The 27621-nt window shown below is 39.0% G+C and overlaps 1 protein-coding gene across 1 annotated transcript in view; it reads right to left on the bottom strand.

Moving 5' to 3' along the window:
• TSG101 (tumor susceptibility 101) overlaps positions 1-27621 on the bottom strand; it is a 38633-nt gene that overhangs the window by 763 nt on the left and 10249 nt on the right. Inside the window, exons 4-9 of the mRNA XM_046015648.1 lie at positions 24252-24415; positions 20398-20524; positions 16351-16417; positions 12002-12093; positions 2427-2629; positions 779-1018 (exon numbers count right to left, since the gene is read on the bottom strand). Coding sequence (XP_045871604.1) covers positions 779-1018; positions 2427-2629; positions 12002-12093; positions 16351-16417; positions 20398-20524; positions 24252-24415 — 893 coding nt within the window. The remainder of the gene's footprint in view (positions 1-778; positions 1019-2426; positions 2630-12001; positions 12094-16350; positions 16418-20397; positions 20525-24251; positions 24416-27621) is intronic.

The raw sequence follows: 27621 nt of genomic DNA, 5'->3' as shown, positions 1-27621 counted from the left end.
TCCCTGAGCTATGGCACCCAAGCAGGGGACAGTGTACAGAAAGGGAGACTGGGGTCTCTTACACCCAGACATTGGTGTGCATGCACCAGGCCCAAGACCAGTTTGGCCACTTAATCACAGTGAGACAGACAAGATCAGTAAGCACCCGACCAGCCTTGCACGTTTACTGAAGCAGCAGCAGCAGCTGAATCAAATATCCAAAGGGCTGCCACCATTAGTCCTAAAACCACTCTTCGTGACCCAACAGAGTACTGGCTCCCTGGATCTTCACGTCTCTGTGACAGTAATAAGCCTCAACCACCTTCACATAGAAAGGCTCTGGTGTGAGCAGGGCAGCCTGATACTTTACAGGGCTGTTTGATCTAGGAAAACGGGTCTAAAATTGTGCAACTCTAACAAAATAGGAAAAAAACAAAATCTCAAATGGGGGTGGCAGTCAGCAATCTTAACTGAGATGGCATCTGACCGGAAAGAATCAATGGAAATCTGACTGTTCCTCCTGACCCACCCAGGTACAGCAGTGTGAGAGAAGAACCACGTTCAGCTTCATGCTGCCTGGGGGGTGGGGACTGCGGCCACTAGTCCACCTTTCTTCCCCTCCCAGATGGATCCTCAGCCCTGGGCAGGTAAGAAGACGCTGCTCACAGCCACAGATCTCACTGGCTCTCTTTGGGAACACAAGGAATTTTGACTTCCCCTACACAGAAACCCTCCTGGTCAGTGCCTCTTTTAAAACATGAGTTCTGAGATCCTGGAAAGCAGACTGAGGAAGACATACCTTTAGGAAAACATCCAGATCTATTACTCCCCGCCTCAAGGCTTCTCCCAGGTAAAAGATAGTGTCTTCGATAGCATTTTCCTCTGCATACAGATTTAGGATCTGTTTGTATAGCGGGGCTGTGGGAATGATAACTTCATCAATATCATTGTTTTCAGACTGATTTTCCATTTTCTCCAGAGCAGAACTGAGTTCTTCATCCTTCTTTCTCAAAAGTTCTATGTTTTTGTCAACCTCAGCCTGAAAACGAAAAAGTCCAAGCATGATGATTTCATATTAACTGTACATAACTCTCTCATCTAAACTCTGTAACTCCACTTTATAGAAACAGACCCGCAAAATAACAAAGCGATACTTAAACAACTCACGGTTGAGGGCAATGTTTGAAATAACATACTGGCCAAAGGTAGAGGAAAAGGGTGATGGAAGATGCTAAGTGAGAACAGAATAATGTTGAAAACACCCCGAGCTAAGCACTTTCAGGGACAGTGACAAGCCCGTCACTTCTCAGTGACAAATGATCTTGCAAACTAAGCCATCAGACAAGATACCTTCCAGCAGGAGGTTCCTTACATGAAAATCATAAAAGCGGTCTTTCTTCCAAGTCAGTGGGCCATGCTACAGAGGGCTAACTTTCTTTCCCCTGTCTAAACAGCTCAATCAACAAAACCCCAAATGGCTGAACTTCAGTTATGAGCTACTGTAGGTGGCAGGTGCAGGCTGAGATTGTGGTGTCACTTTCCTGAATTTTTTTTTTTTTAAGATTTTATTTATTTATTTGACAGACAGAGGTCACAAGTAGGCAGAGAAGTAGGCAGAGAGAGGAGGAAGCAGGCTCCCTGCTGAGCAGAGCGCCCGATGCGGGGCTTGATCCCAGGACCCTGGGATCATGACCTGAGCCAAAGGCAGAGACTTTAACTCACTGAGCCACCCAGGCGCCCCACTTTCCTGAACTTTTAAAAGTCTCAGGCTACTACTGTGAGGCTGACTTTACACACTAGAACCATGCTGCAGAACTAATGTGCACACACAAACCACTGTTCCCGGAGCCCTCAGACACATCTGCTGGAATAAATTCTCCTTCGTGGGAATGAAAGTGGCGAGGGAAGCTGGCACTTCCGTCATGCCAGTAGGCCTCTACTTCATCAATGAACAAACAAGTCACATGGCGCAGCAGTCTGATAAAAGTGCGAGGAAGCTGAAGAGTGAAAGGCTGCATATACCCTGGATGATGGAGGTAGGAGGGCTCGCTGAGATGCTTTCAATATAGTTCAAACATCTGGAAACAAAAAAGAACTGACCCCTAAATCTGTAGCCATGGTCTGCAGACCTTCATCACGGCGCGGAAGTCTCTCAAACTGTTATCTCCTGGATACTGTCTGGTGACATCAAGCATGAAACAACGCTCCTCTGAGTCAAGCCGCAGCCCTCAGGGTGAAGCTGGCGAATGGAGAGATGTTCTAAATACCCTCCACCTCCTAAAGACCAACCTGCAAACACAGGCTCCTCTTCTAACGAAGCCACAGAGAAGCTATACTCAAAAGCTTAAAGGCACGTATAATTTTCTGAACTCTTACGAAACCCACAACGTGCAGGGTAAACGAGGTGCAGACATCTAAAATTCGCAACTATTCAATGAGTTACTTACTACTTCTTGATCTAAACGGGTAACCATCTCTTCCAGTTTCTGATGACCTTTTTTCAGGTCTTCCTCTGTTCGTTTCAAGGCATTGAGCTCTGCCTGGGCACGATCCATTTCCTCCTTCATCCGCCATCTCAGCTTGTCACTGACCGCTGAGATGAGAGAGGCTCGGATGGTGTCCTCGCTGATGGTGCCGTCCCGACTGGGACCTGCAGGGGAAATGGCAGAAACCACTGGCTTAATTTCCCAAACACTTTCTATTCCTTTCACAGGAACCTTCAGAAAACAGGACAAAATGAGTTGACACTTTCAAAGTGAGAGGAAAGAGAAATTTTCCAGTAAATGTTATAATTCATCAAAAATAACATTAAAATCTGAGTTGATTCAGAAATACTTTCCCTGCGAGAGATTACTATGAATCCATATTTACCCACCTTCTCTGACAGCTGAAATAATCAGCTATTCTCTCAAAAAGACAGGGGCTATGTCCCTACAGATAACAACTATTCCCCGATCTCCAACAAATGGGACAAATTTATACCAAAGAAAAACATCTGATTCACATCAAGTGCATTCTCTGGTTGGCTAAGCTAAGGGAGACAGGAACCTACTGCAGAGGCCAGCAAGAGGACTGAGCACAGGCAGCTTCCTCGGTGTAAGGTTAATATAGCTTCCCTTGTACAAGACTTTTACTCCATTACCCTTTACCCAAAGAACAGGAATGAACAGATGAGCAAGACAGTGATGTACAGAAAATTCAACAGCGGATAAACTTCTGTGTATTCTCAGATTCTTTACTATTCTCTTCAAAACATCCCTTCTTCATCAGTGTCTTACAGAATTTCCTTGCATATTTCAGATCAAATAAACTTATCCCTCCGATATTTTCTTCAAAAGGTCCTCCCAATGACAGAAGGATGGATACTCTTTATGACGATCAGTGTTCTTCAGTTAAGGTCCTAATTCAGCAAATGCATACATGGTATTCTGATTTTCAATTATGCTTGATGACAGAATACCATGTGAGGAATTATATTTATCTGTCACTGCCTATAATCATTAAAAAATGAATACAGACTCACAGAGTATCACGTCCACTTTGTGCTGAAAATTTTATCCCGGCGACACGGAGTTATACGCAACAGGACGAAAAAACCCCCAAACAACCCCTTAGTCTCATGTAACCAAACTCTTAACATCCACGTTCCCATCCATCACAGGCCCAGTCCCTGTACCAAAAAAGCACACCACTTCTCAAATGCAATCGAGCTTTCCCAACAACAGGTAGCCTGCCCCATGCAGCCAGCCCCACACCTGCTCTTTGGTGTCCCATCTGCTCCCAGTTCTTGCCATTACTAATTAAAAACTCCACTTTTTAGTTAAAGTTGTCTTCTTGCAGAAGCCGGTTTATACCAGGTTACCCTGAATGCTTTTCTGGCTTTCTGTAAATGACAGCGGGACACGCTGGCATTCTCTCTGGTTTCATAGGTTTTGAAAGGAAGAGTCTAAGTCCAAACAGTTCGGCTTTTATCTTTCTTTCTTCTCTCTTATTTCTGCCACAGAAGAACTGTTTTTTTTTCTTTCCCCTGACTTAGGTTTTCTTCTTGCAAGTGAAAATGAGTGCGGACAGTGTCTCCTGTGGCCAGGTTTTCCTGAAGAGAGTCCTTCATCCATCTGTCCTGAGGACACTGCATGCACACAGTGACAGCCCAGAGTCAGACCTCCTGTGTGCACTGATTTCTCCCTATGAAGGCCTCCCTCCTTCCTACTAGAAAACTTTTGCCAAAGAGAGCTCAGACAGTATTCATCCTACATAGTTCAGAGAGAAGTAACTGATACCTCCTTTTTTATTATGAACAACTAAATCTATAAGGTATGTTCTTTCTCGAATTCATTTCTGATTTTACAAAGTATTTCAGCTTATTTCGTATTTCTGAAAAGCAAAAGTATTAACTCTTTCAGGTTAACTTGTGCTTTGGAATTCAGAATGGTAAAGCAAGAGGGCAACCACATTTCCCCTATGAAAACTGAGGTCTTATTTTTCACATCTCTGGCCTCTTAATATCTAACCTTTCCAAAGTGTTCTCATCAATTTCCCAACTACTACACCATCTCCAGGCTGATGCCCCTAATTTTTCTCGCAGTTTTCCTGTCTGACCACCTCTCTATTCACATCCTCCCCTACAGAGACCAGGATGATGCTAGAAACCTTCCCCAATTACCAAGATCTCCTTTCATTCCTTCTCATCCCCTGACCTCCCTTTCTCTCACTCCTGTTTCCTGGAATACCTGGCCTCGGCCCGGACTTCTTGCCATCTCTTAAAGCGTGCAGGTGGTCCACCAAGGTGGCCTCTCTCACATTCTATCAGACCATCAGGCCTCCTACCTCCAAAGGCCTCACCTTACCCAAGGCTTCAATCCTTCTGACTCTTTCTTAAAGCCCTAGCCTCCTTTTACCTTCTACCCACAAGGCAAAAACCCTCAGGACATCTTCGAAGGACTGAAACCACCAGATGGGAGTTTTCCACTCTTTTCTCCCATTCTCCTTTGGAACAAGAATCCTAACTCCTTTAACTATGGCCTGACTCCTCACTGTTCAGAAGTACTACCCTCCCTTTCTCAGAAAGACAATCTGCATTCCTCTAGAACCTGCTTCTAAAAGACCAGTTGCTTTTAAGCGTTCATCTGTTCTTCCTGCTCTGATTAGTCTAAACACAGTGTCTTGCTTTTTCTACTCTGCTCTTGGCTTGCTTTCTTTCATCTCTTTTCCTAGCCCCAAACTCTGGATAATCTTCAAAACTCTATTCTCTCTAGTTCTTTCTTCCTGAGTTCAAGGCCAGTCTTATCCAACATTACTCTAATCCATGCACATTCTCAAGGAGGATAATACTGCTCCTCTCAGGGGATGGAAACTTGCTCTTAGGAAGTGAAAAAATCTTGTTCTTTTTATGTACACAGTGGAGATATATGTAAACAGATATACAGTATAATCTATAGTATTAACAGCAGATACGTAGTATAATCTACGGTATTAACAGTTCATGGGAGGGAAAGAAAAAAAAATGTCTAAAAAGGCTCCTGAGGAGGAAGATGAAGAAAGAAAGGTTAAGAAACACTGCTGTAATCCATCTGTGATCTTGCTTTTCTACTAGCTACTGTAAACTTCTACCTGCTGGCCTTGTCCCACACCCAACCGCATCCCCAAAATAATGGTATACGTTTGCTGCAACACTTCAATTATACTGATCACAATCTATGAAATGCAAAAACTTCCTGAAGGCCCTGTAAATGACCAGGGTGGGCTAACTACCTGCCAGATGATCGTGCCTTTTTCCACAGCCAGCTCTAGCTCTTAAATTCTTAAGTCATTCTAACTAACAAAAACAGTTTAATATCCTTAAATATCAGATTCCATCTTCTCTCTACCATCGAATATGTTTAAGGCTAATCTCTATATGTTTAAGGCTAGTGATCTCTCCTCTATTAACCCTAATTAATTTCAACTAATAGTTCTTACTAAATTTATCAGTTTAAAAACATACTTTGAACTTTAAAAAAATACCCGAGTACAAAAAAGACAAAGGTGTATTTTTAAAAGATTAGGGTCTGCCAAAAACTTCTGGCCTGATACCACAGTTTCCAGATCAGGGCAACCTGGATCACTGGAAAAGGAGGCAAGCACTTACCTAAACCTGGGTGGGGCCACTGCTCAGGTTACAAACCAGAACTGGGGATTCCTACACTCTGAGTTTTTGTTTTCCTTGCAACAGAGAATAGGTTAGAAACTTTGGTTTGCTTATCAAAAGGGGTAAGGTATTACAGAAGCAATTAATGTTTATTCCACCTGTATTAAGTTGTTTCAATGACTTTTTTTTCAGATTTAAGTACAATTAGCCTTTTCCCTACATTTTTGAGTTTGTTGTGCCTCCCTGGCAAAAATGGCAAACCAAACCAAGTCAAAGAGACTGAACTCTTGGTAACATTTCCTGGTAAAAATGTGGCTGTCTTTTTGGGGACAGGAACAGTATCTGTAAAGAATTTGACTTCGGAAGGGCTTGGCACTGAACTGTGATAGCTGTTCAGGCAGAATTATTTGAGTTAATGGAAGTAGTGAGTGTTAAAATCTGCAATGTTAAATATTTTACTCATTTTTTGTTTCTCAACACTCTTTCCAATACCTATCCCTTCATGGCAGTAGAGTTCTGTGGTTAATCATATGCAGCCATTAAAGTATTCCATTTATCTGTGTAGAAGTTACCTGAAATAATAAAGGATTAAGCATATTCTTATAACTAGTCTGGATTTTTCACACACGAACACATTAAGTTTTGTTAAAATTATTACCTTAAAATGGATCAACTTACACTGATGTGACGTTTTCACATTTCTTTTTAAAAACAGGAATATATATTGTTTCCTCTTGGGAAATATGTTAAAGCAAACACTATCATACAGCACCAAATAAGGCCTTCCAAATAAGTCTCCAGCTAAAGCCACTAACACTCAAAATGGGAACCAAGCTGAGGCAGCTGTTGCCTGGCTTTCCATAAAGGTCACAGTTCACCTGAGGAGGGTGGGAGTGCCAAGATTAGACCTTGTCCTTTCCTCTGCCACACAAAGACCTTACTATGCGGTGTATTTAAACATATTAGGTTCATCTACTTTGTAAAAAGAAGAAAATTTTAGTTAAGATCTGGAATATGAATGCCAAAAAAGAAAACCTATTAAAATTCAAAATTCGATGTACCTTGACAATTTAAGGGATTGTTTAACACAAATAAAAATGATTGGTGGGAGATTCTCATCTCCTTGATCACCTTTCAAACAAAAAAAAAATTTCTTGCCCTCAAAGAGAAATTTTAATTTTCTTTATACCCACTATAACAAGCCTTGGATTAAGTAGAGTTTGTGGCAAATGGCCATATCTCAAGTCCCCACACACTGACCTTTACCCATGCAGAGTCAGATTTCAGACGTGCCCTTCTACAATTCCAGATGAGCAGCAATGAAAGGGTAACAAAGATTTTGAGAAACAGTCCTAAGCAAGACCTCACTGAAATGTTAGGTAGGATCCAGTTACTGAACTTGAGCCTTAGGAACTAAAACATAATTAAAAAAAAAAAAATTTTTTTTTATTATGAAAAAACCAATATACTACCCAATGGACCTGATAATTCAACAAATAACTTAGGCCCATGTCTTCAAAATGCACCAGTATAGACCACCTACCTGATTTAAAACTAAACACTTAAGACAAACAGTTTTATCTCCTAATAGTACTTATTGAATGATCAGTTTCATGTAACTCAAAAAGTTCATTTATATTAGAGAATCCAGGGTAGTCCCAAAGTACAAGATAACTGAACAGTGACCTTTAAAAACTATTTATTTAAACCAAAAACAAGGGGAGCCTGCGTGTCTCAGTGGGTTAAAGCCTCTGCCTTCAGCTCAGGTCATGATCTCAGCATCCTGGGATCAAGCCCCGCATCCGGCGCTCTGCTCAGCGGGGAGTCTGCTTCCCTCACTCTCTCTCTCTGCCTGCCTCTCTGCCTACTTGTGATCTCTCTCTCTGTCAAATAAATAAAATCTTAAAAAAAAAAACAACCCCAAAATGAGAACAATTTATCCACCTCTCTCACCCTCCAACCTCTGCCCTCTGGCAACCACCACTCTGTTCTCTGTATCTGTGAGCTTGGCTTGCTTATCTATTGTTTGGTTTATTTATTTTTTTAGATTTTACATATAAGTGACATCATAGGGTAATTGTCTTTCTCTTATTTCTGTCTGACCAAATAGTAACTTTTCCAAACTCTCCTTTTAACCAGCAAAAGTGAATCACTTGCTCAGCATTTTTACTTCTGGAAGTTACTTGCTCAGTCATGACATCTGTGCTACAGATCAAACTATGGAGCGTAAGCAATCCGGAACAGTAACTTACTATCACTCAGAAATCAGATCAAGGCCACATTATTTCCTTTTATAATAGAAACACATAAAAAATTGGTCAATCTCTGAATTAGGAGGAATATTCAAATAACTATATTAATAAAGGCATTCTGATTCATGCCATTAAGTGCAAGCCTGGCAAATTCATTAAGCTGCTTAAAAAGGCTTTTATAGTCTATGAATATGTACACTTCTAATACTACTACCAACCTGTGTATGGACTGTGGAACTTTTCTTCCAAAGAAATCAGGGTACCTCAATTTATCTTTTAAACACTATAGAGCGGGACGCCTGGGTGGCTCAGTAGGTTAAAGCCTCTGCCTTCGGCTTGTGTCATGATCTCAGGGTCCTGGGATCGAGCCCCGCATTGGGCTCTCTGCTCAGCAGGGAGCCTGCTTCTTCCCTCCCTCTCTGCCTAGTTGTGATTTCTGTCAAATTAAAAAAAAAAAAAGAAAAGAAAAGAAAAGAAAAGAAATCCTATAGCACTTCACCATGATAAAAGTTAACCTGAAATACTAGGAAAAATACTCTTATACTTTTTATTCACTCTAAAGAGATCTAAATCAAAACCTATGCAGTGAAACTATCAAGTTATACAAAGTACAAGGATATTAACACAATCTCTCTCATGGCCTCAGTAGTACACAGACTAGCAAAAATTCTGGTGACCACAGATACATTGAGGAAACATTGACTAGTTGTGAACTCTAACATCCAAATACTTTTATGGTTCTGTTTTCCTGTATTAGTTTTGAAGTCCAACAGCACTGTGCACAATGTACTACCAGAACAATGAAAAAAATCAAGCAGGCAAACAATGAAGAGAACAATACATATTAAAGGTTAGCCACGATTATCATAAAATGTTTCTAGCCTAAGAAAGTACTCTTGAAAAAATATATAAATTTCTTTGGTAATCTGTTCGAAAAACATAAACATTAGATGTGATTTTAAGTACACCATTTCCCCTACATCCCTGTTTTCTGGATATGTGGAAATAATCTAGTTTAAGCTATAAAATGCTTCATACCTGTGGTTTAAAATGAGTTAGTATATAGAAGATTGTTAGAAACTGAGGTTCCCTAGAAATCAAAGGGATTATACCATTATCTCAATGAAAAACAGTGACAAACAGCACTATTCCCATTTTGTTGATGGTGCCTGAACCAAAATGGAGAGCTTAACAAGACTTAGTGTGCTTTGCTTATGGATGAAAGATCTCCCATCATTAGGTTTCTAATGCAAATCCTTTAAATTATATTGTAGAAAAAGAGCTGCATTATAGTAACTTTGAGAACATTTTAATAAATTAAAACCATGCCACTAGAACCTCAATAACTAGGCTGTATCAATGGCAAGAACAGCATTAGAAAATTCTTTTAGGGGGGACAGTACTTACATGAGATCTTGGGATGGTTATAATTTATCAGGAAATATAACAGAAAGATGAACTTCACAAGCTCCTACATTCATTTAGGCACTCAGCAAAATATTTATTGAGGAACTGCTATATATAAAGCACTGTTTTGCATGTTAGCGGACTGGGGGCAGGGGTTGTTGGTGGTAGCTGATTAGTCAGGTAGGCATGCCTACTGCTTGCAAAGGAAAACAGGAAGTGGATTTCCTAAGACAGAAGAGTAGTAGAAAATAAGGTCAGAGAAATAACAGGGGAAGAAAGCAGGATCACACAGGGCCTTCCAGGCCTAAGAACTCTGGATTGAATTCTGAGTGAAATGGGGACACTGCCAGGTTCTGAGGACAGGAGTAATATTAAAGTTTTTATTTATTTATTTATTTATTTATTTGACAGAAAGAGAGCACAAGCAGGGGGAGCAGCAGGTAGAGGGAGAGGGAAAAGCAGGCTCAGCAGGGAACCTGATGCAGAGCTCCATTCCAGGACCATGGGATCTTGACCTCAGCTGAAGGCAGATGTTTAACGACTAAGCCACCCAGGCACCCCTATTTATGTTTTAATAGGATTACTCTGGAGGCTGTGTTTAAAACAGAGTATATATAAAAAAAAATAACAATAAATAAAACAGTGTATAGGGGCAAACGACAGACACAGACACCTTTTGGGAGGTTTCTAGAATAAATCAGATGAGAGACAATGTAATGACCTGGATTCACACTGGGTATGATCAGATTCTAGATCTATTTTGATGATAGTAGGCTCCTGATGAGGAATCAAGGACGATGCCAAAGTTCAGAGTACTGATGAGTAGGTATCAGTGGAGATGGGGAAGCTGTGTAGAAAGATTCAGCATTTAATTCTGGTCATATTGGGCTTACTGATGAGTAGGTATCAGTGGAGATGGGGAAGCTGTGTAGAAAGATTCAGCATTTAATTCTGGTCATATTGGGCTTAAGATGTCTATTAAATATCCACGTGGAGATATTAAGGCAGGTGCTCTAAGGATCTGGAGCTCAGGAGAGAAGTATAGGCTGGAAGTATCAATTTGAGAACTGTGGGCATAGAAATGTACTTAAAGCTAAGATTGGTGGAAATCACCAGGAGAATGAGTACAGAGAATGCTAAGGACTAAGCCACAGGCCAACATTAAGAAAAGGAGACCTGTAAAGAAGACTGAGCATGAGTACTAGCAAGCTAGGAGGAAAACCCAGTGAGTGTGCGGTCTTGGGAAAAAAGACAGGAAAGTGTATCAGGGAAGGAGTAACTGTATCAAATGCTACCGATAGGCCAAGTAAGTGGAGAAGAGTAATTACCTGTTGGATTTAACCTTGTAAAGGTTATTAGTGACCTTGACAGAAGCAGTTTTAGTGGGATGGTATGAAGGAAATCCCAAATGGAAGACTTCATAAGAGAAAGGGAGAAGAGGAATTGAAGATGGAGTATGGATAATTTGTCAAGGAGTTCTGCTTGCAGATGGGAATGAAGAAATGGAACAGTGGTGAGAAAGTAGAATTGAGAGGAGGACTTTTTAGGGTTAGTTTATGGCATATTTTTTTGTGTGTCGATGAGAAGCAATCCAGTAGAGAACAGAAACTGATGATGGGAGGGAAGAAATGGTGAAATGACTGGCCCCCGAGTGAGGGAGAGAGGATGAGATCTTGTAGATAAAAGCAAAGATAACTGGCCTATGGGAGAAGGCAGGTATGATGGTACAGTGGCGGCAGACAGGCATGCAGCAGGGGGGAACCTGTACAAATTCTTGTATTGCTTAAATTTTCTCAGCTGAAGAAAATGATACTTCAGGCACTCTAATAAGCAACACTAAACAAGCAACAACTACTGGCCCATGATTATGTGCAGCAGACCCCGTAGTCATGCTTTCTTTCTCCTAAAGATGTTCATCTGTTTTTACATATAACCAGGCTATGGAAATCTAAGTGCCTGTTAACAGTTCAACACATACAGAGTTCATCAATAAAAATATGTGACCCAGGAAAGACTGAAGAATCAATCATTTCTTTGTATGCCCTGACAGAAGGCTCATTTATATAATGATAAATCACCTACTTCAAGTTTTGGATTATAGGATATTGACCATTAAGAATTCTTCGTAACAAGGAAGAATATTCTGACATCTCACATGTGAAAATGAAAGGCACTTTTCACAACAGGATCCTCTGACTTTCCTTATGGGAGAAAGACAGTTTTGAAGGGTACTTACCGACAGTGGCCACAGGAGGCTGGGAAGGGTACTGAGAACTTGTTGTGGCAGGATACTGACCACCAGGTGGGAAAGGGCAGCCTGGGTAACCACTGAAAAAAGAACAAAACCCATTCAATGTTAAGATGACTCAGTGCTAGAGTATCTTCAAGAACCCCCTTCAGGAAGTTAACCTGACCTGCTGTTTTATCAGTTAAGGACTTTTAGAGCGCCAGGTGTCTATTCAAGCAAAATTCTATAAGAAGCTCCATTTAATGACACTGGATTCACTCTTAAGTAAATGGTCAAAATACTCTTGCTTGGCCCTGTTTATTTGATGGCTGTCTTCACTGGGAGAAGAAAAAAACACTAGTGTATTTCTAAGGGCAGCCGAATAGCATCAGAACTGGAAGCAACCAGAATTTGTGAGAGAACTTTCCCATTCTGGTTAATGAATATCAGGAAATTATGTTTTTCAATTTTTACCTATGGTTTACCGACATCCTTTGAGAGTACCTGATTTGAAAATTCTCCCCTTTAGTCTACGGCCATACCACCCTGAACGCGCCCGATCTCGTCTGAAAATTCTCCCCTTTAAATAGTTTAAAAAATTTTCTTCTCACTCTATGGGTAGTTTGTCTCACTCATGTATTCCTATCAGAGTCAAAAGGAATTTTCCTTATAAGTATTCTCCTCCAATCTGTTATCCAACAGTTTTATAAATATCATTAACAATATCCCTGACAAATGGTCATCTTTCTCTATTGAACACTAAATAGCATTTTGACTGAACTTCCACCTAATGGTCCTAAGTTTGCATTCTGGAAAACCACTTGAATAGTAGACGACTTCTAATATCGGTCTTCTAATCTCTTCTTTAGGTGAAATCTTTTAAGTTTCTTCAACCATTATTGACAGGACATGATTTTCAGGTTTAATAACTTTCCTTTGAATGCTCACTAGTTTGGAAGTATTTCCCTTACAATGGAGAAGAAAAGTAAAACAAGATGATCACTAGTTACCTGTTAGTTGGACAATAAATCTGGATTAGTTGTCAGGTCTATGACACTGGCAATTCTGATCAATATGCCTGTACAGTCCATTAAAATTACTGAAACCCAGCCAGTTCAGAGTCTTGGGGCAAGAGCTCTGAACTGTGAGTCAGTAATGTCTTTCCACTGTAGTGACTCAAAGACTCTACTATTTGTACTAGCAGCTCACACTTTACTACTTGTCCCCAACAAAAAAATTTTGTAGAGCTTGTTCAAGACTTGATGTAATCACAGTACTCTCTCATCTTCAGTATAAAAGCAAAATCAAAGAAAAAAAAACAGCAGGCATTTCTGTTCTTAGCAGATACATGGCAAAGGCTACCAAACGCTGCTTTTGTTTCTGGTCTCTTTGGTAACCCTGCTACCATGGTGCCAGGAAACAGTGCCAATCTTACTGAAATTTCTGAATGTGCGGTTTTGAAACTGGGATAAACGTGCTCTTTTTTCCTGGGGTTACTCCCATTTTGCATACCCCTTTAAAGATAATCTATGATCATATTGCTGTATTTTTCAGTAACCTAGTATAAACCTTTTCTAGGCCTATAGACATCAACTTCCAAGAACTCCTTTGTCTCTAGTTTGCTCAATTTCTTCTTCATAGTTATTCTCTAGGTTCAGGGTTAATAATTTCTCTTGAGTAAAGAACTGAGTGGTACTATTTTCTATCTTTGTGTACTATTAAACAACTTGTTCTATGTAGCACATCTTTTTCATACTGAAGAGTCCTTTGAGAATGACGTATTTAAAAAGAATCTTCCAACACTTTTATGTTCCTTTTTCTTTATGTACTCCTTCAAGTGTAATAATTATTTATTTAAGGCACTGTTTCTAAGTGCTTGAGGTAGGAGCTAAGGTATGATGATGAATCCATTTCTTCCTCAAGATGCTATCAAACAGGGCATGATCCCAGTAAAGAATCCTGATAGGACAAGGAAATAAGAGATGCTAAGTAAAAATGCAGAAGATACAGAATGGAAAATCGCTATCAGCTAGAGGAGATGAGGGAAAGTTCTGGGAGATGCGTAATATCCATGAAGTTGCACCTGTACTCTCTTTAATTCCTTTACTCGTAACCCCATATTCTTCAAGCGCATTACAGTGTTTCCTTATTCTTCCTGGGGCTTTTACACTTTGCTTACATAAAATGAGGGGGCTGGACTTGAGAACTGGAAAGTATCCCCTCTGTCACAGGATGTTATAACTCTTTACTGCTCCCTCCATCTCTAAACCTGAATTTCCTTCTTCAAGGTCCTCCACGTAAACCCGTTCTTTCATTTATGAAGCTATCGCTGAACTCCCGCGGCCACAGCAGAAGTCACCTCCCTTCTGAAGTTCTATTTATCACAGCACTTACCATTTTCTGTCTTTTCTGATACCAGGAACTGGTTCCTAGTATCTTACTACATGCATGCTAGTATACAGACCCAACTGGAACAACCATTCTTGACATACCTTTTAGCTTCCTTGTATACAGGCTGCAGGTGCTAAATTAAACTTTCAAAAGATCTTAAGATTTGGAAGAGAACTTAGAGATCATCTAGTCCAACTTTCTAGAGCAAGAATAAAGACTCTCATATTCATTGTTTTTAAGATAAAGATTCTTCTTGAGGCACTGATTTATTAATTCTCCTTTAGGACAAAGGGAAAAGAGAAAGAGGTTCTGAAGCTCTTCTGCCAAAACCTTTTATATACAGAAAGATACAGATGGCAGTTTGAATACAGTTACCCTTAACAACTCACGGGCATATTACTTATATTTTGATATTTAAGGTTACATTTCAAAGGAAAAAAAGACATCATATTCTGGAAAATTTCTGTCTCAAAAAGGAACTTCTTACAAATAACCTCATAAAAGACACTTTTATGGTTACCTAAGTGAATAAGGTTTAGAGTTTTGTCAGTATTTTCCAGCTTCATTTTTATCTACGAGTTTCTTTGAAATGGTTTTATTGTTCAGAAGTCCATTTCCTTACTGTACTTCCAACAACCATTTCCTATGTCCAAAGTTCCTTCTTACTACCAACTACTCATTGTAAAGGCTTGTAATTTCAAGGCTTCAGACAAGAAGATTCCATTTCTAGAACTTAGCAGAAAAACAAGTGCCTCAAGAAATCTAAAACTTATAGCCTGTTTATAAATTACAATCATATGAGTCTTTCTTTATCGTCTCTGACAGATATTCATCTAGTCTCTGCTTACCTAACATGACAGAATGCTTCCTATACAGCAAGTCTCTGCAATTAAGAAAGATCCAGAAATAAGTAAGACTGCTAAATTTAACTTAAAGGATCCTGTATATTATACATGTACACACATCAGGTGTTCAGGAAATCCGGCTATATTTATCTGTGAGGGTTATATGAAGCTATAATGAGTTATCAGGGTGAAAAAATTTCTTGTTAATAGTTACAGGAGCCAGAAATCTCATCTAGACACCGGTACATGCCATCTTGCATTTTAAGTCAACCAGTAGCTCTAGATTACCACTGAAACTACACAATTGAAACATGGATCAATAATTATTTCTCATTGATTTTCTAATGTGTCTTACTCATAGACTGATCTCACGATTAATTTAACCTATCTGAGTTATGGTATTATCAAATGATTGATTAATAGAGGTTGGTAGTATATGCCGTCTATGAACTAAATGAATAAATAAGACTGACCCCATCATGTGAGCCATTAATTCATTCCTTGTAATTTATGAAAAAATGAAGTTTTTTTTAAAGGGTATTAAAATATAGGGGCACGTGGGTGGCTGAGTTTGTTGAGCGTCCAACTCTTGATTTTGGCTCAGGTCATGATCTCAGGGTTGTGAGATCAAACCCCACATGGGACTCCATGCTGGGTGTGAAGCCTACTTAAGATTCTCTCCCTCTCCAAGAAAAAAAAAAGGTATTAAATTATTTTTCTTCTTGGTCAATTCATTTTAATTAGTATTCTATTAGCTTAAAGAGAAGCAGAGCAAGAAAGGATTTCAAAGTCCAAAACCAATCAAGATCATTGTCATTATCTCACTCCTTCCTTCTCTGTAAACAGAACGAAACTACCTGTACCCCTGAAACAAATAATACATTATATGTTAATTAAAGAAATTAACAAAAAAAAAAAAGAAGAATGAAGCTACATTTCTCTAAAATGGAAAAAATTCCTTTGGAATTATATACATACTTTAAAATTTCACCAATAAACCAAGTCTAACTTTCCATTAAATTGCAACTACGTTTACTTTAATGTTCTAGTTCGCACCCATTATTTCAATTCTAGATCTAACAGAATTTCTAATATAATTATTCAAAAGATTTTTTTCATTACCTGGGATTGGGAGGATATCCAGATGGATATGCAGAGATTCCACTTGGCATGCCTGGGATATAGGAAGCTAAAAATAATTTTTAACATTTTAAAATAGTATGCATAGTCTTAGATATACAGGCTATCCAGTAAGACATGTATCATTGTCAAACCACGGCAAAATTTCATACAGGTAAAGAATCCAAATCTCAGCACCAAAACAAAACAAACACTGCAACTGTATTAGTTTTTCACTGCAAGCAATATCTTCAAATCAGAAAATTCTCAAAGCATTAACTATGAGGCATGACAATACACAAGAAAATCCCAACAAGGAATAACTGGCAAACAGGTCCACCTGGTCAGCTCTCTGCACTCTGAGTCTGTAACCTGATAAGGCAGCTGGTTCAACTGGAATTTAGGGGAAGGTAATTCTGCCCTCCTCTGGTCCAAGGTCAGCTTCTTAGAAAGCGCCCTCTTTATTATATCTACGAAATCTTTTGATATTTCTTGTTGACCCATCGTTGACCAGTTTGCACAGGTGGTTTTGTTGGCTTGAATGAGGACTTTAAAAGACTTCAAATTACTACAAGAAATCCTTTCAAAACTTATGTTCAGCTAGACTGGTTAAAAACAAAGCTTAGAAGTAAGAGGGGAAAAAGGTTCAAATCAAGCAAGCTTAAAGAATGGTTTATATATTTTTTAGAACACTAAAGACCTTGAACCGGTCAGTGGTGCCAGGAGGCTAATCAACAGAGGAAGAAAAAGAGAGTTCTGACTTTAATTGGAAATGACTTGTCTGAGAATCAGTTTATTCTCAGTGAAATTTTTCTCACTGAATACTATGATGAATTAGCTCCTAATCTAATCAATAAATATTTTAGTGCTTCTACGTAGCCAGCACCAGGAATATGATTAAAAAAAGAAAGAATTCCTGGCTTCAAGTTGCTCATGGTCTGGTGGAGGAGAAAATCAAGGAATAGTAATAATACAGAGTACTATGTGTTACGACAGGAGAAGTGTGTATATATATATATATATGTATATATATAAAAGCTCATACAGGAGGCAGCCTATCTAAACCTAGGAGGTGGGGGTAAATAAAAATGATCTAGTCGAGGTATGGTATATAAAGGCTTAGAAGGCAAAAGAGGTGAAGCCTTCAAGAAATGAATTTTTAAAGCACAGAATGTAAGTGGGTAGGAGAAATACACACCCTGGGATCTGACTGAGGGCCTCAGAAATATTTACCAGAGTGGCTGAGATACACCTCCAAGTATCAGTGTTTACAGTCTCCCTGTTAAGATGAACTACAGATGTTATAAGTAAATTTTTTCTTAAGTAAAATGAAGCTAAGATGATATTCAAAGCTATTTCAGAAAGGGAAAAAAACCTCCCCAAATGTCTAAATTGCTGAATTCCGTAAGACAGTTTTTCCTCCCGGGCAAAGCACAGTTGATCTTTAAGAACTTCAAAAACACAAGGCTACTATTAAGTGTCAGCAACATACATGGTCAGTTACTACCCCGCCCTCCCACGCTAGTTTTTCTCTGTACACACAAACTACCACTTCATGTTTATGAGCAATCATAACTATGCACCAAATTTTTGTAATCAGATGCAATTTTCTTTTCTAAGGTTCTGAAAAGATACTAATTCCACCAAAGCCTTCAAATTTTAATTCTTAGAAACAACAAATGTTATTTGGATCCGAGCCTATCAAGGAAGAAGAAAATGAGGTAAAGTAATTTTAGAGCCAGAATAAAATGGGATACAAATACATGTTAACATATGGGGATACTGGGGCACCTGGGTGGCTCAGTGGGTTAAGCCTCTACCTTCAGCTCATGTCATGATCCCAGGGTCCTGGGATCGAGCCCTGCATCGGGCTCTCTGCTTGGCAGGGAGCCTGCTTCCCTTCCTCTCTCTCTGCCTGCTTGTGATCTCTGTCTGTCAAATAAATATTTAAAACAAACAAACAAAAAACATATGGGGATATTATAAGGATCAAATAAGAATGAGTATCAAGTACTTAGCTGTATCTCATAGTTACAAATCAATAAATGTTGACTATTACTGTCAGTTGTCAAAAAATGAGGTCTGGCCATTACATTTTTTAATATGACGTACTGCTAGCTCAAAGTCATGCTAAAACAGATCAAGAAGTGTCTTGAGTAATGATAAAAATAATAATAGATGTATATCATTTCTGTACTAGAAGATAATCTTCATATAAGTATAGGTACTGAGGCGCCTGGGTGGCTCAGCCATTAAGCGACTGACTTTGGCTTGGGTCACGATCCCGGCGTCCTGGGATTGAGCCCCATATTGGCACCCTGCTCAGTGGGAAGCCTGCTTCTCCCTCTTCCACTCCCCCTACTTGTGTTCCCTCTCTCACTGTGTCTCTCTCTGCCAAACAAATAAAATCTTTAAAAAAAAAAGTACAATACAAATTTCTGGGCTATTCCTTGGTGTGTGTGTGGGTGAATGCAATTTAGACTTTTATCTCTTTACACTCATACCTACTAGTAATTGATATTGTTTAAATGTATAAAACATTAAAACTGGAACTGAAGGACAATAAACTGGTCTCTGGTAGTAATTTACTTAAATCATCTATAGATTGTTTAATGTGATTAAATAGTGAGTACAAAATTGAACTGCAAAATAATCTCTTTACTGTGGCCTCTTTCTGGTATGCTGCCCTTCGAGGGTCAATATAAAACTGCAAGAAACTTAGGAAAAAAATATTGCTTAGGAGACTGCCTAAACTTCTTAAAAGGTTATCTTTGGTGGTCACTATGTTATTGGAGCAAATAAACATGAATGGCAAACTAGGAAATATTTGGTATTTCAAACTTAAAAGAGAGGTTGTCAAGTATTAGAGTCAACAGAATTAAGATGAAAACAAATTTCTGGTCCAAAAGAATCACTGGAACTTTTAATGAAACACCTACTGATTCCTAAAACCGAATTTACCCTGTGAAGACAGGGAAGGAAAAGGAAATAGGTTCAGAAAGTTCTTCATGTTAAATTTCCATTCAGCTTGTGAGTCAGAATGTTCCTCAAGACAGAATAGATTAAAAAGGAAGAGGATAACTCCCAATAGGAGAAAAATGAAAGCTCACATAATCTAACTTAAATTTTGCTTAATTATAATCTTGAACAAATTTGTTAAAACAAAAAATTAGGGGCGCCTGGGTGGCTCAGTGGGTTGAGCCTCTGCCTTTGGCTCAGGTCATGATCCCAGGGTCCTGGGATCGAGCTCTGCATCGGGCTCTCTGCTCAGCAGGGAGCCTGCTTCCCCACTCTCTCTCTGCCTGCCTCTCTGCCTACTTGTGATCTCTCTCTCTCTCTCTGTCAAATAAAAAAAAAATTAAAAAAAAAATCTTTAAAAAAAATTATAGCTCAAAACAGAATGAAATCAATACAGGTTTAGTAAAGTCAAAACAAGTACAACCAACTCTCAATTATGCAGGGTGATTTGAAAGTATTAATGGGAATTACTGGGAGAAAAAAGAAAAAGAATAGAGAAACATTTAGCAACCAGGGAGAATACTGACTTCATGCTTTCACCCTCTCCACACCAGGGAAAAAATCAGGAATTGGCTACACTTAAGAGAAGGGGCCGGGAGCTAGAGGTTTGGCTGTGCTACAGCCCGACCAGCAGAACATCAATGGTTTAGTTGACTCTAACTGATTCTCATTTACAACACTGGTGCAAAGAAAAGCAGGCTACCTTTCGAGTTATATCTGTTTCCAAACTGATGATGTAAGGCTATTCCATGGCTGTATAATTAAAAATTTAAAACAAAAATTCTAGCTCTATTCCAGCATCTTTCTCTTCCATTTTGGAATCTAGCACACCCATAGTTAGATTTCTACCCACAAACGAAAGCCCAAATGCCAGTCTTTGGTGGGAATCTGTACATGCAGATGTGTGGCCTCAGAATACCTCCAAAAACTCCGCTAACCGGATACGCTAAAAAGTGAAGTCATGAAAAAAAATTTCTTTACAAGGTTTGTGTTTTGTTTAGGAGTTTAAAAATCAAATTTAATTATACTTACTATTTGGTGGCCCAGTTGCCTGGTATGGTGGATAAGATGCCGAAATAGTAGGACGAGAGAAGACTGGAGGTTCATCTCCAAACACCACGATCATGACCTGAATAAGCCCCAATAAGTCAGACTGTGGCTAAAAACAGAAAACAAATTAAGTCAGCTATAGATTTTGCATTTTAAAGATTGGTCAGAGAGAGAGAGCGAGCGTGCATGTGCACAAGCAGGGGGAGGGGCAGGCAGAGGAACAAGCAGGCTCTCTGCTGAGCAAAGAGACTGATGCAGGACTCGATCCCAGGACCCTGTGATCACGACCTGAGCCAAAGGCAGACGCTTAACCGAATGAGCCACCCGGCGCCCCTCCCATTGGACTATTACATGGGCAAGAAACTTCTCCTGTTAAGCCTCTTAGCACTTTGGGGTTTAGGTTTTGAAGCAGTTAGTGATTGTTAGAGAGCTAATGAATGTATTTATCTAGTACACTTCAGACATTATACCAAATAATCACTGCTTTTAATACCCTAATCTTGTTCAAAAGTCTAAAATGATCCCATCCATCTACTGAAGGACAAAGTCCTTAGCTACCAATCAGGATCCTTCATGGCATAGTGTCAAATATCATACAAAAGTTAGCCACCATTCTGTCTTTTCTGTTAGGTCTGTGACATCTGTCGTACCTACAGAAATGTATGACCTATGTAACTTTGAAGAGTAACAACAAAGAAAACACCTGGGAGCCATTGTCCAAGTTAAGAAACAGAAGACTGACAGTAACTTAGAAGCTCCAGACTCCATCCCCCCCATCACTTCATAACATAGACCACTTCTCTGATTTAGGGTCTTCTGCTTGACTTTAAACATACCACCTTATGAATGATTTCCTAAACTGTGTGTTTAATGTGACTTTTTTTGAACTTCATGTGAATTTAATTAAACTGTATACTCTGAGATTTGCTGCTTTTGTTCAATGTTTGAAAGATACATTCCTGTTAAAGAGTACAGCTATATTTAACTCCTTTTCACTGCTGTGTAGTGTTCCACCGAATGAATATACTACAACTTCTTTATTCATTTTCCTGTTAAGTGTCAGCTAGGTTATATCCAGTCTTCGGCAATGTATGCTGAATACATTCTTGCTGTATTTTCAAGTACATACGTGCAAGGGTTACTCTTGTACAGTAGTTCTCAACTGGGGATGATATATTTGCCTCCCAGGGATATTTAGAAATGCCAAGAGATATTTTCGGTTGTCACATTGGGTGTTATGCTACTGGCATCTCGTGAGTAAAGGCCAGAGATTCTACATCCTACAGTGGACATGACAGCCCTCCCACAATAAAGAATTACCCGACCTACAATATCCTTAGTACTGAGCTATATACTTAGGTGTGGAACTGCTAGGTCACAGGACATGTACTCACAACTTTACTAAGGCTAAAATAGTTTTCAAAGTAGTTGGTGTCAAAGAGTTCTCTTTCTCAGCTTCCTCACTAACCCGCATTGTCACTGGTAGCGCAAATTTGATGGTATGTAGCATAACTCACTGTGGTTTTAATGTACATTTCCCTCACTACTAGCAGAGTTAAACATCTTTCCATATGTTTATTGGCCACTAGAATTTCTCTTTTGTGAAGTACTTACTTGTTCAAGAGTTTTTATCTATTTTTCTACTGGGTTTCTTTCTGATTCCCAAGTTATTTTAATATTCTGGATATTATTCTGAGGGTATTAAGGATTACAAATATCGTCTTCCAGTTTGTGGTTAGTCTTTCCATACTTTTTAATGTCTTTAATAAATAGAAGTTTTCAATTTGTACAAATTCAAGGTAAAATTTATTACTTTTCCTTTCTAATAAATACTGTTTTGTTAAAAAACAACAACAACAAAAAAAAAACCTAACCTATTCCAAGATCACAAAGGCAGTCTTGTTTTTTTTCCTTTTGCCTTTTATAATCTGAAATTTTTGTGTATTAGATGAATGGGAATCCAACTGTCTCAGCTCCATTACTGAAAAATTCATCATTCTCCCCAAATGATCTGCTATAATACCACTGTCATATATCAAGTGTTTATATATAGTGGTCTTTTTTTGAGGTGTTTTTTTTTTAAAAAAGATTTTATTTATATGAGGGCGAGCAAGTGCACACGAGCAGGGGGAGGGGAGAGGAAAAGCAGCAGACTCCCTGCTGAGCATGGACATGATAACAGGGCTTGATCCCAGGACCCTGAGATCATGAACTTGAGCCAAAGTCCGATACTTAACCAACTAAGCCGCCCAGGCGCCCTTCTGGGTTATGATGTTCCATCTATCCATCTGAATATTTCTGTGACAATTCCATACTACCTTTGTTTTATAATACATTTTGACATGTGTAGGACAAGCCCTGTCTACCTTATTCTTCTTGGAGAGGGCCTTAGCTATATTCAATTTTTTTTTTTTTTAAAGATTTTATTTAGCTATACTCAAAGTTTTGCATGTACATATAAATTTTAGATTCAGCTTTTCAAGTTCATAAAATTAACAAATATACAAAGAAATAAAAACTGTTAGGACAAAGATCAATTTGTAAAGAACCATGAATAAGTTCTCTCTCCTTTAAGTCTTCTTTAACATCTTTCAATAAAATTTACAATTTTTTCCACAATGGACTTGTAGATCTTTTGTAAGGTTTATTCGTAAGTCAATAGAACTGAAAAATATATTCATTTACCAGTTCTTTAATTCTCTACTCTGCTGAGTCTCATCTGCTACTAAACCAGGCTACTGAGTTCTTAATTTCTATTACTCTATTTTCCAGTTCTAAGATTTTCCACTTGGTTCCTTTTTAATACAATTCTCCATCTTGAACATATTAGTCACAATCATTTCAAGTCTGGATCTGATAACTGGGTTACTTTGGAGTTGTGGTGTCCTATTTCTACTGTCTCCCCCCATGCCCCCGCCACCCTTGTCCTCTTTTTTGATGTATTTGGTAATTTTGGTATTTGGTAATTGTATGTTGGACACTGAAAAATTATAGAGGTCCTATACACTATATATATATATATATATATATATATATATATATATATATATATATATATATATACTGTGAGAATCACCTTAATACAACCAGGACTGAGCTGATTCAAGGCTCCAGAGGTGTGCTCCTCCAGTTGCATTGTCTAAGAGTCCGGTGTGTTTACTTATACCTCTCCTCCCTGGTAAGTTTCCAAGCTCCTACTTTCTCCTCAACCTGGGGCTGCAGAGAACCTGGCTGGGTTTTTCAGAGGCTTGGCTTAGTTTTTGTTTTTTTAAAGATTTTATTTATTTGTCAGAGAGAGAGAGAGAGAGAGCGTGCGCATACAAGCAGGGCAAGTGGCAGGCAGAGGGAAAAGCAGACTTCCTGCTGTACAAGGAGCCTGATGTGGGACTCTGAAGGCAGGTGCTTAACTGACTGTGCCACCAGGCGTCCCTCTGCTTAGTTTTTTTAACACTGTCTTTGAAGCTTGGAATTCAGTTTATCCCTTGAGGGTAAAACTCAGATTACCTGCTTTGCTACTTGACAGGAATGCTGAGTAATGAGATTTGAATAGTTTCACAAATATATGTTACCAGTACACTACTTTTTAAAATGTATTTCCCATTATGTGAATCCCATCTATTCTTAAAGGTTCAACTCAAGCAAATAAAACAGTACCAAGCTCTATGCAAATATATTTCTTTTGGAGTACCTTTTCCAATTACCCAGCTCAATGATTAGGATCTTATGTGAACTTCTCTCTCCTCCTGGGAATCCTCTTTGAATATTAACAGAAAGTAAATGCTAGGGAGCAAAATATATAAAATGCAATGAATTCACACAACATTGTTAATACTTACATGCTTCCATTCATGTAGATAAGGAAGATATATCTTCCCATTTGCATCCACATGCTTTCCTGTTTTAATAGTCATTGAACTAGTAGGCTTAACGAAACAGATAGGGGGATTATATGGGTATGTGTCCAGCAGCCACAGGCATATTGGAATATTATATGTATTACCTGAAAGAGAAAGAGAAATTCAGTTACTCTATTTTTATTATTTTTAAATAATGGCTTAGTAGGTAAGCAAGAGAGAGCTACAACTAAGCAACACTTAAAAGAAAAATCACAAACAAGTATTTTGTTTCAAAGTTCTGTTTAAGATGTTTCTCAAATTTTCAGTTTTTAAAAGACATCAGCAGGATTAAGGAGTTAATTGATCACTACTCTGCCAGTTTCTGCTTGCTGCTATAAAAACTTTTTACAAGTTATGCTTCAATCCACTTGTTGTTTTTTTTTTTTGTTTTTTTTGTTTTTTAATTTGACAGAGAGAGAGATCACAAGCAGGCAGAGAGGCAGGCAGAGAGAGGAGGAAGCAGGCTCCCTGCGGAGCAGAGAGCCCGATGCGGGGCTCGATCCCAGGACCCTGAGATCATGACCTGAGCCGAAGGCAGCGGCTTAATCCACTGAGCCACCCAGGTGCCCTTAAAGGTTTTATTTATTTATGAGAGAGAGAAAGAGAGAGAGAGCAAGCGAGTACACAAGCAGGGAGCAGCAGGCAAAGGGAGAGGGAGAAGCAGGCTCCCCACGGAGCAGAGAGCCCAATGCAGGGCTCAATCCCAGGACCCTGAGATCACGACCTGAGCCAAAGGCAGATGCTCAACCAACTGAGCACCGCAGCCGGACTCTTGTCATTTCGGTTCACAAAGTTCACTGGGAAGGGATGTAAAAGGAAGACTATGGATTTTGGTGTCTTATGAGAAAGTGGGATGATCAGTTACACCTGAAATTCCCTTGCCGAAAGCTAGACTGTAAGACCTAATCCAACTGCCAAACAGATGCTGACTGGTTACCACAGCTTTACCAATCCATATGGTATTTTCAGTGGTAGTTACTCAGAATCAATGATATTATTTCCTTTTTTTTGCTTTAGGTAATAGAATCTTTCTCAGTTGAAGAATTTGACTAAATATAGTCAAACTGAACAGTGTTCAACAGGATTCAATAGTTAACATACCGAACATAAAGCATCTCCTTCTCTCACTAAGCTCAAAGCCCTATGTCCCAAGTAATCATTTGAATCACCTAATGTAATTCAGATACATTTCTTCCCCCTAGAAACAGTTTCACTTCATGTAAGTGTATATACCTAAACTGCACCTAAAGGATATCAGCTGTGGGACTCTGGATTTACTTTTTACCCAAAATTTCATCTATAATGGAAAAAGAAAAAACACAACTCCAATAGAATATATCTAAACACATAAAATGTTAACTGTATTTCCATCACCCAGAATTCTTTGTTTTATGAAAATAAAGAATTCTACAGAATTACTTGGGCTTAGGAACTATGCCATGTAAGCAATGGTGAGGGAAGAGAAAAGGTTTAGATAACATCTATCTATAATAAATTTCTTTAATTATGCCATAGTTTCCTGCCTCCCTCTCCCCACCAACTATTTCTCCCACCCAAGTTTATTTCCTGAGGACAATGGCAAAGTCAATAATCTTGAATTTTACTCAGTTCACCCTAAATACATCATAGCTGCTCAATTTACTTTATTTTTTTTTTAAAGATTTTATTTATTTGTTTGACAGAGAAATCACAAGTAGGCAGAGAGGCAGGCAGAGAGAGGGCGGAAGCAGGCTCCCCGCTGAGCAGAGAGACTGATTTGGGGCTCAATCCCAGGACCCTGAGATCATGACTGAGCCGAAGGCAGAGGCTTAACCCACTGAGCCACAGAGGTGCCCCTCATCATAGCTGCTTTATATGACGCTGATGCTCAATTCTTTTCATCCTCAGCCTGGAATGCCCATTTTGATATAAATGGTCAACTCATCCTTCAATACCAAATTCACATGTCATTTCCTCCATGATCTTCCTACATGGTCTTATTCTCCTCTGTAATCTCATAGCACTTTTATATTTTATCATTCTACAGCAGTTATAGGAAAGTGTAAATAACTATTTATCCCCTCTGTTTTCCCATTTGTGTAAATTCTTCCAGAGAAGGTACATCCTTTATTCACTTTTTAAAAAGATTTTATTTATTCACTGGGAGAAGATATTTGCAAACGACATATCAGATAAAGGGTAGTATCCAAAATCTATAAAGAACTTATCAAACTCAACACCCAAAGAACAATCTAATCAAGAAATGGGCAGAGGACATGAACAGACATTTCTGCAAAGAAGACATCCAGATGGCCAAAAGACACATGAAAAACTGCTCCACATCACTTGGCATCAGGGAAATACAAATGAAAACCACAATGAGATACCACCTCACACCAGTCAGTATGGCTAAAATTAACAAGTCAGGAAATGACAGATGCTGGCGAGGACGCAGAGAAAGAGGAACCCTCCTACACTGTTGGTGGCAATGCAAACTGGTACAGCCACTCTGGAAAACAGATTGGAGGTCCCTCAAGAAGTTGAAAATAGAGCTACCCTACAACCCAGCAATTGTAGTACTGGGTATTTACCAAAAAGATACAAATGTAGTAATCCGAAGGGGCACGTGCACCTGAATGTTTATAGCAGCAATGTCCACAATAGCCAAACTATGGAAGAACCTAGATGTCCATCAACCGATGAATGGATAAAGAAGCTGTGGTGTGTATGTGTGTACACACACACACACACACTCACACACACGGAATACTATGCAGTCATTAAAAGAAATGAAATCTTGCCATTTGCAGTGATATGGATGGAACTAGAGGGTATTATGCTGAGCAAAGTAAGTCAATCAGAGAAAGACAATTATCATATGATCTCCCTGATATGAGGCATTTGAGAGGCAATGTGGGGGGTTTGGGGAGTAGGGAAGGGAAAAATGAAACAAGATGGGATCAGGAAGGAGACAAACCATTAGAGACTCTCAATCTCACAAAACAGAGGTTGCTGGGGCGGTGGGGGGAGAGGGATATGGAGAGGGAGGTTGAGTTATGCACATTGGGGAGGGTATGCGCTATGGTGAGTGCTGTGAAGTGTGTAAGCCTGACGATTCACAGACGTGTACACCTGGGGCTAATAATACATTATATGTTAATAAAAAATAAAAATTTAAAAAAAAAAACAGAAAACTTTGTTGAGTGAGCAAAGCAATAATCAAGAATGGACCTTGAGTATGATAACATTTATGTAAATTCTCAGAACATACAAAATAAGATTGCCTGTTGTTTATGGAAATGTGTGTACTAAAAGCACAGGAAGGATATAT

This window comes from Meles meles, chromosome 8, assembly GCF_922984935.1.
Source record: "Meles meles chromosome 8, mMelMel3.1 paternal haplotype, whole genome shotgun sequence".
Lineage (NCBI taxonomy): Eukaryota > Metazoa > Chordata > Mammalia > Carnivora > Mustelidae > Meles > Meles meles.
Note: the sequence above shows the minus strand (reverse complement) of the source record. Positions and strands in the feature narration are given on the sequence as shown.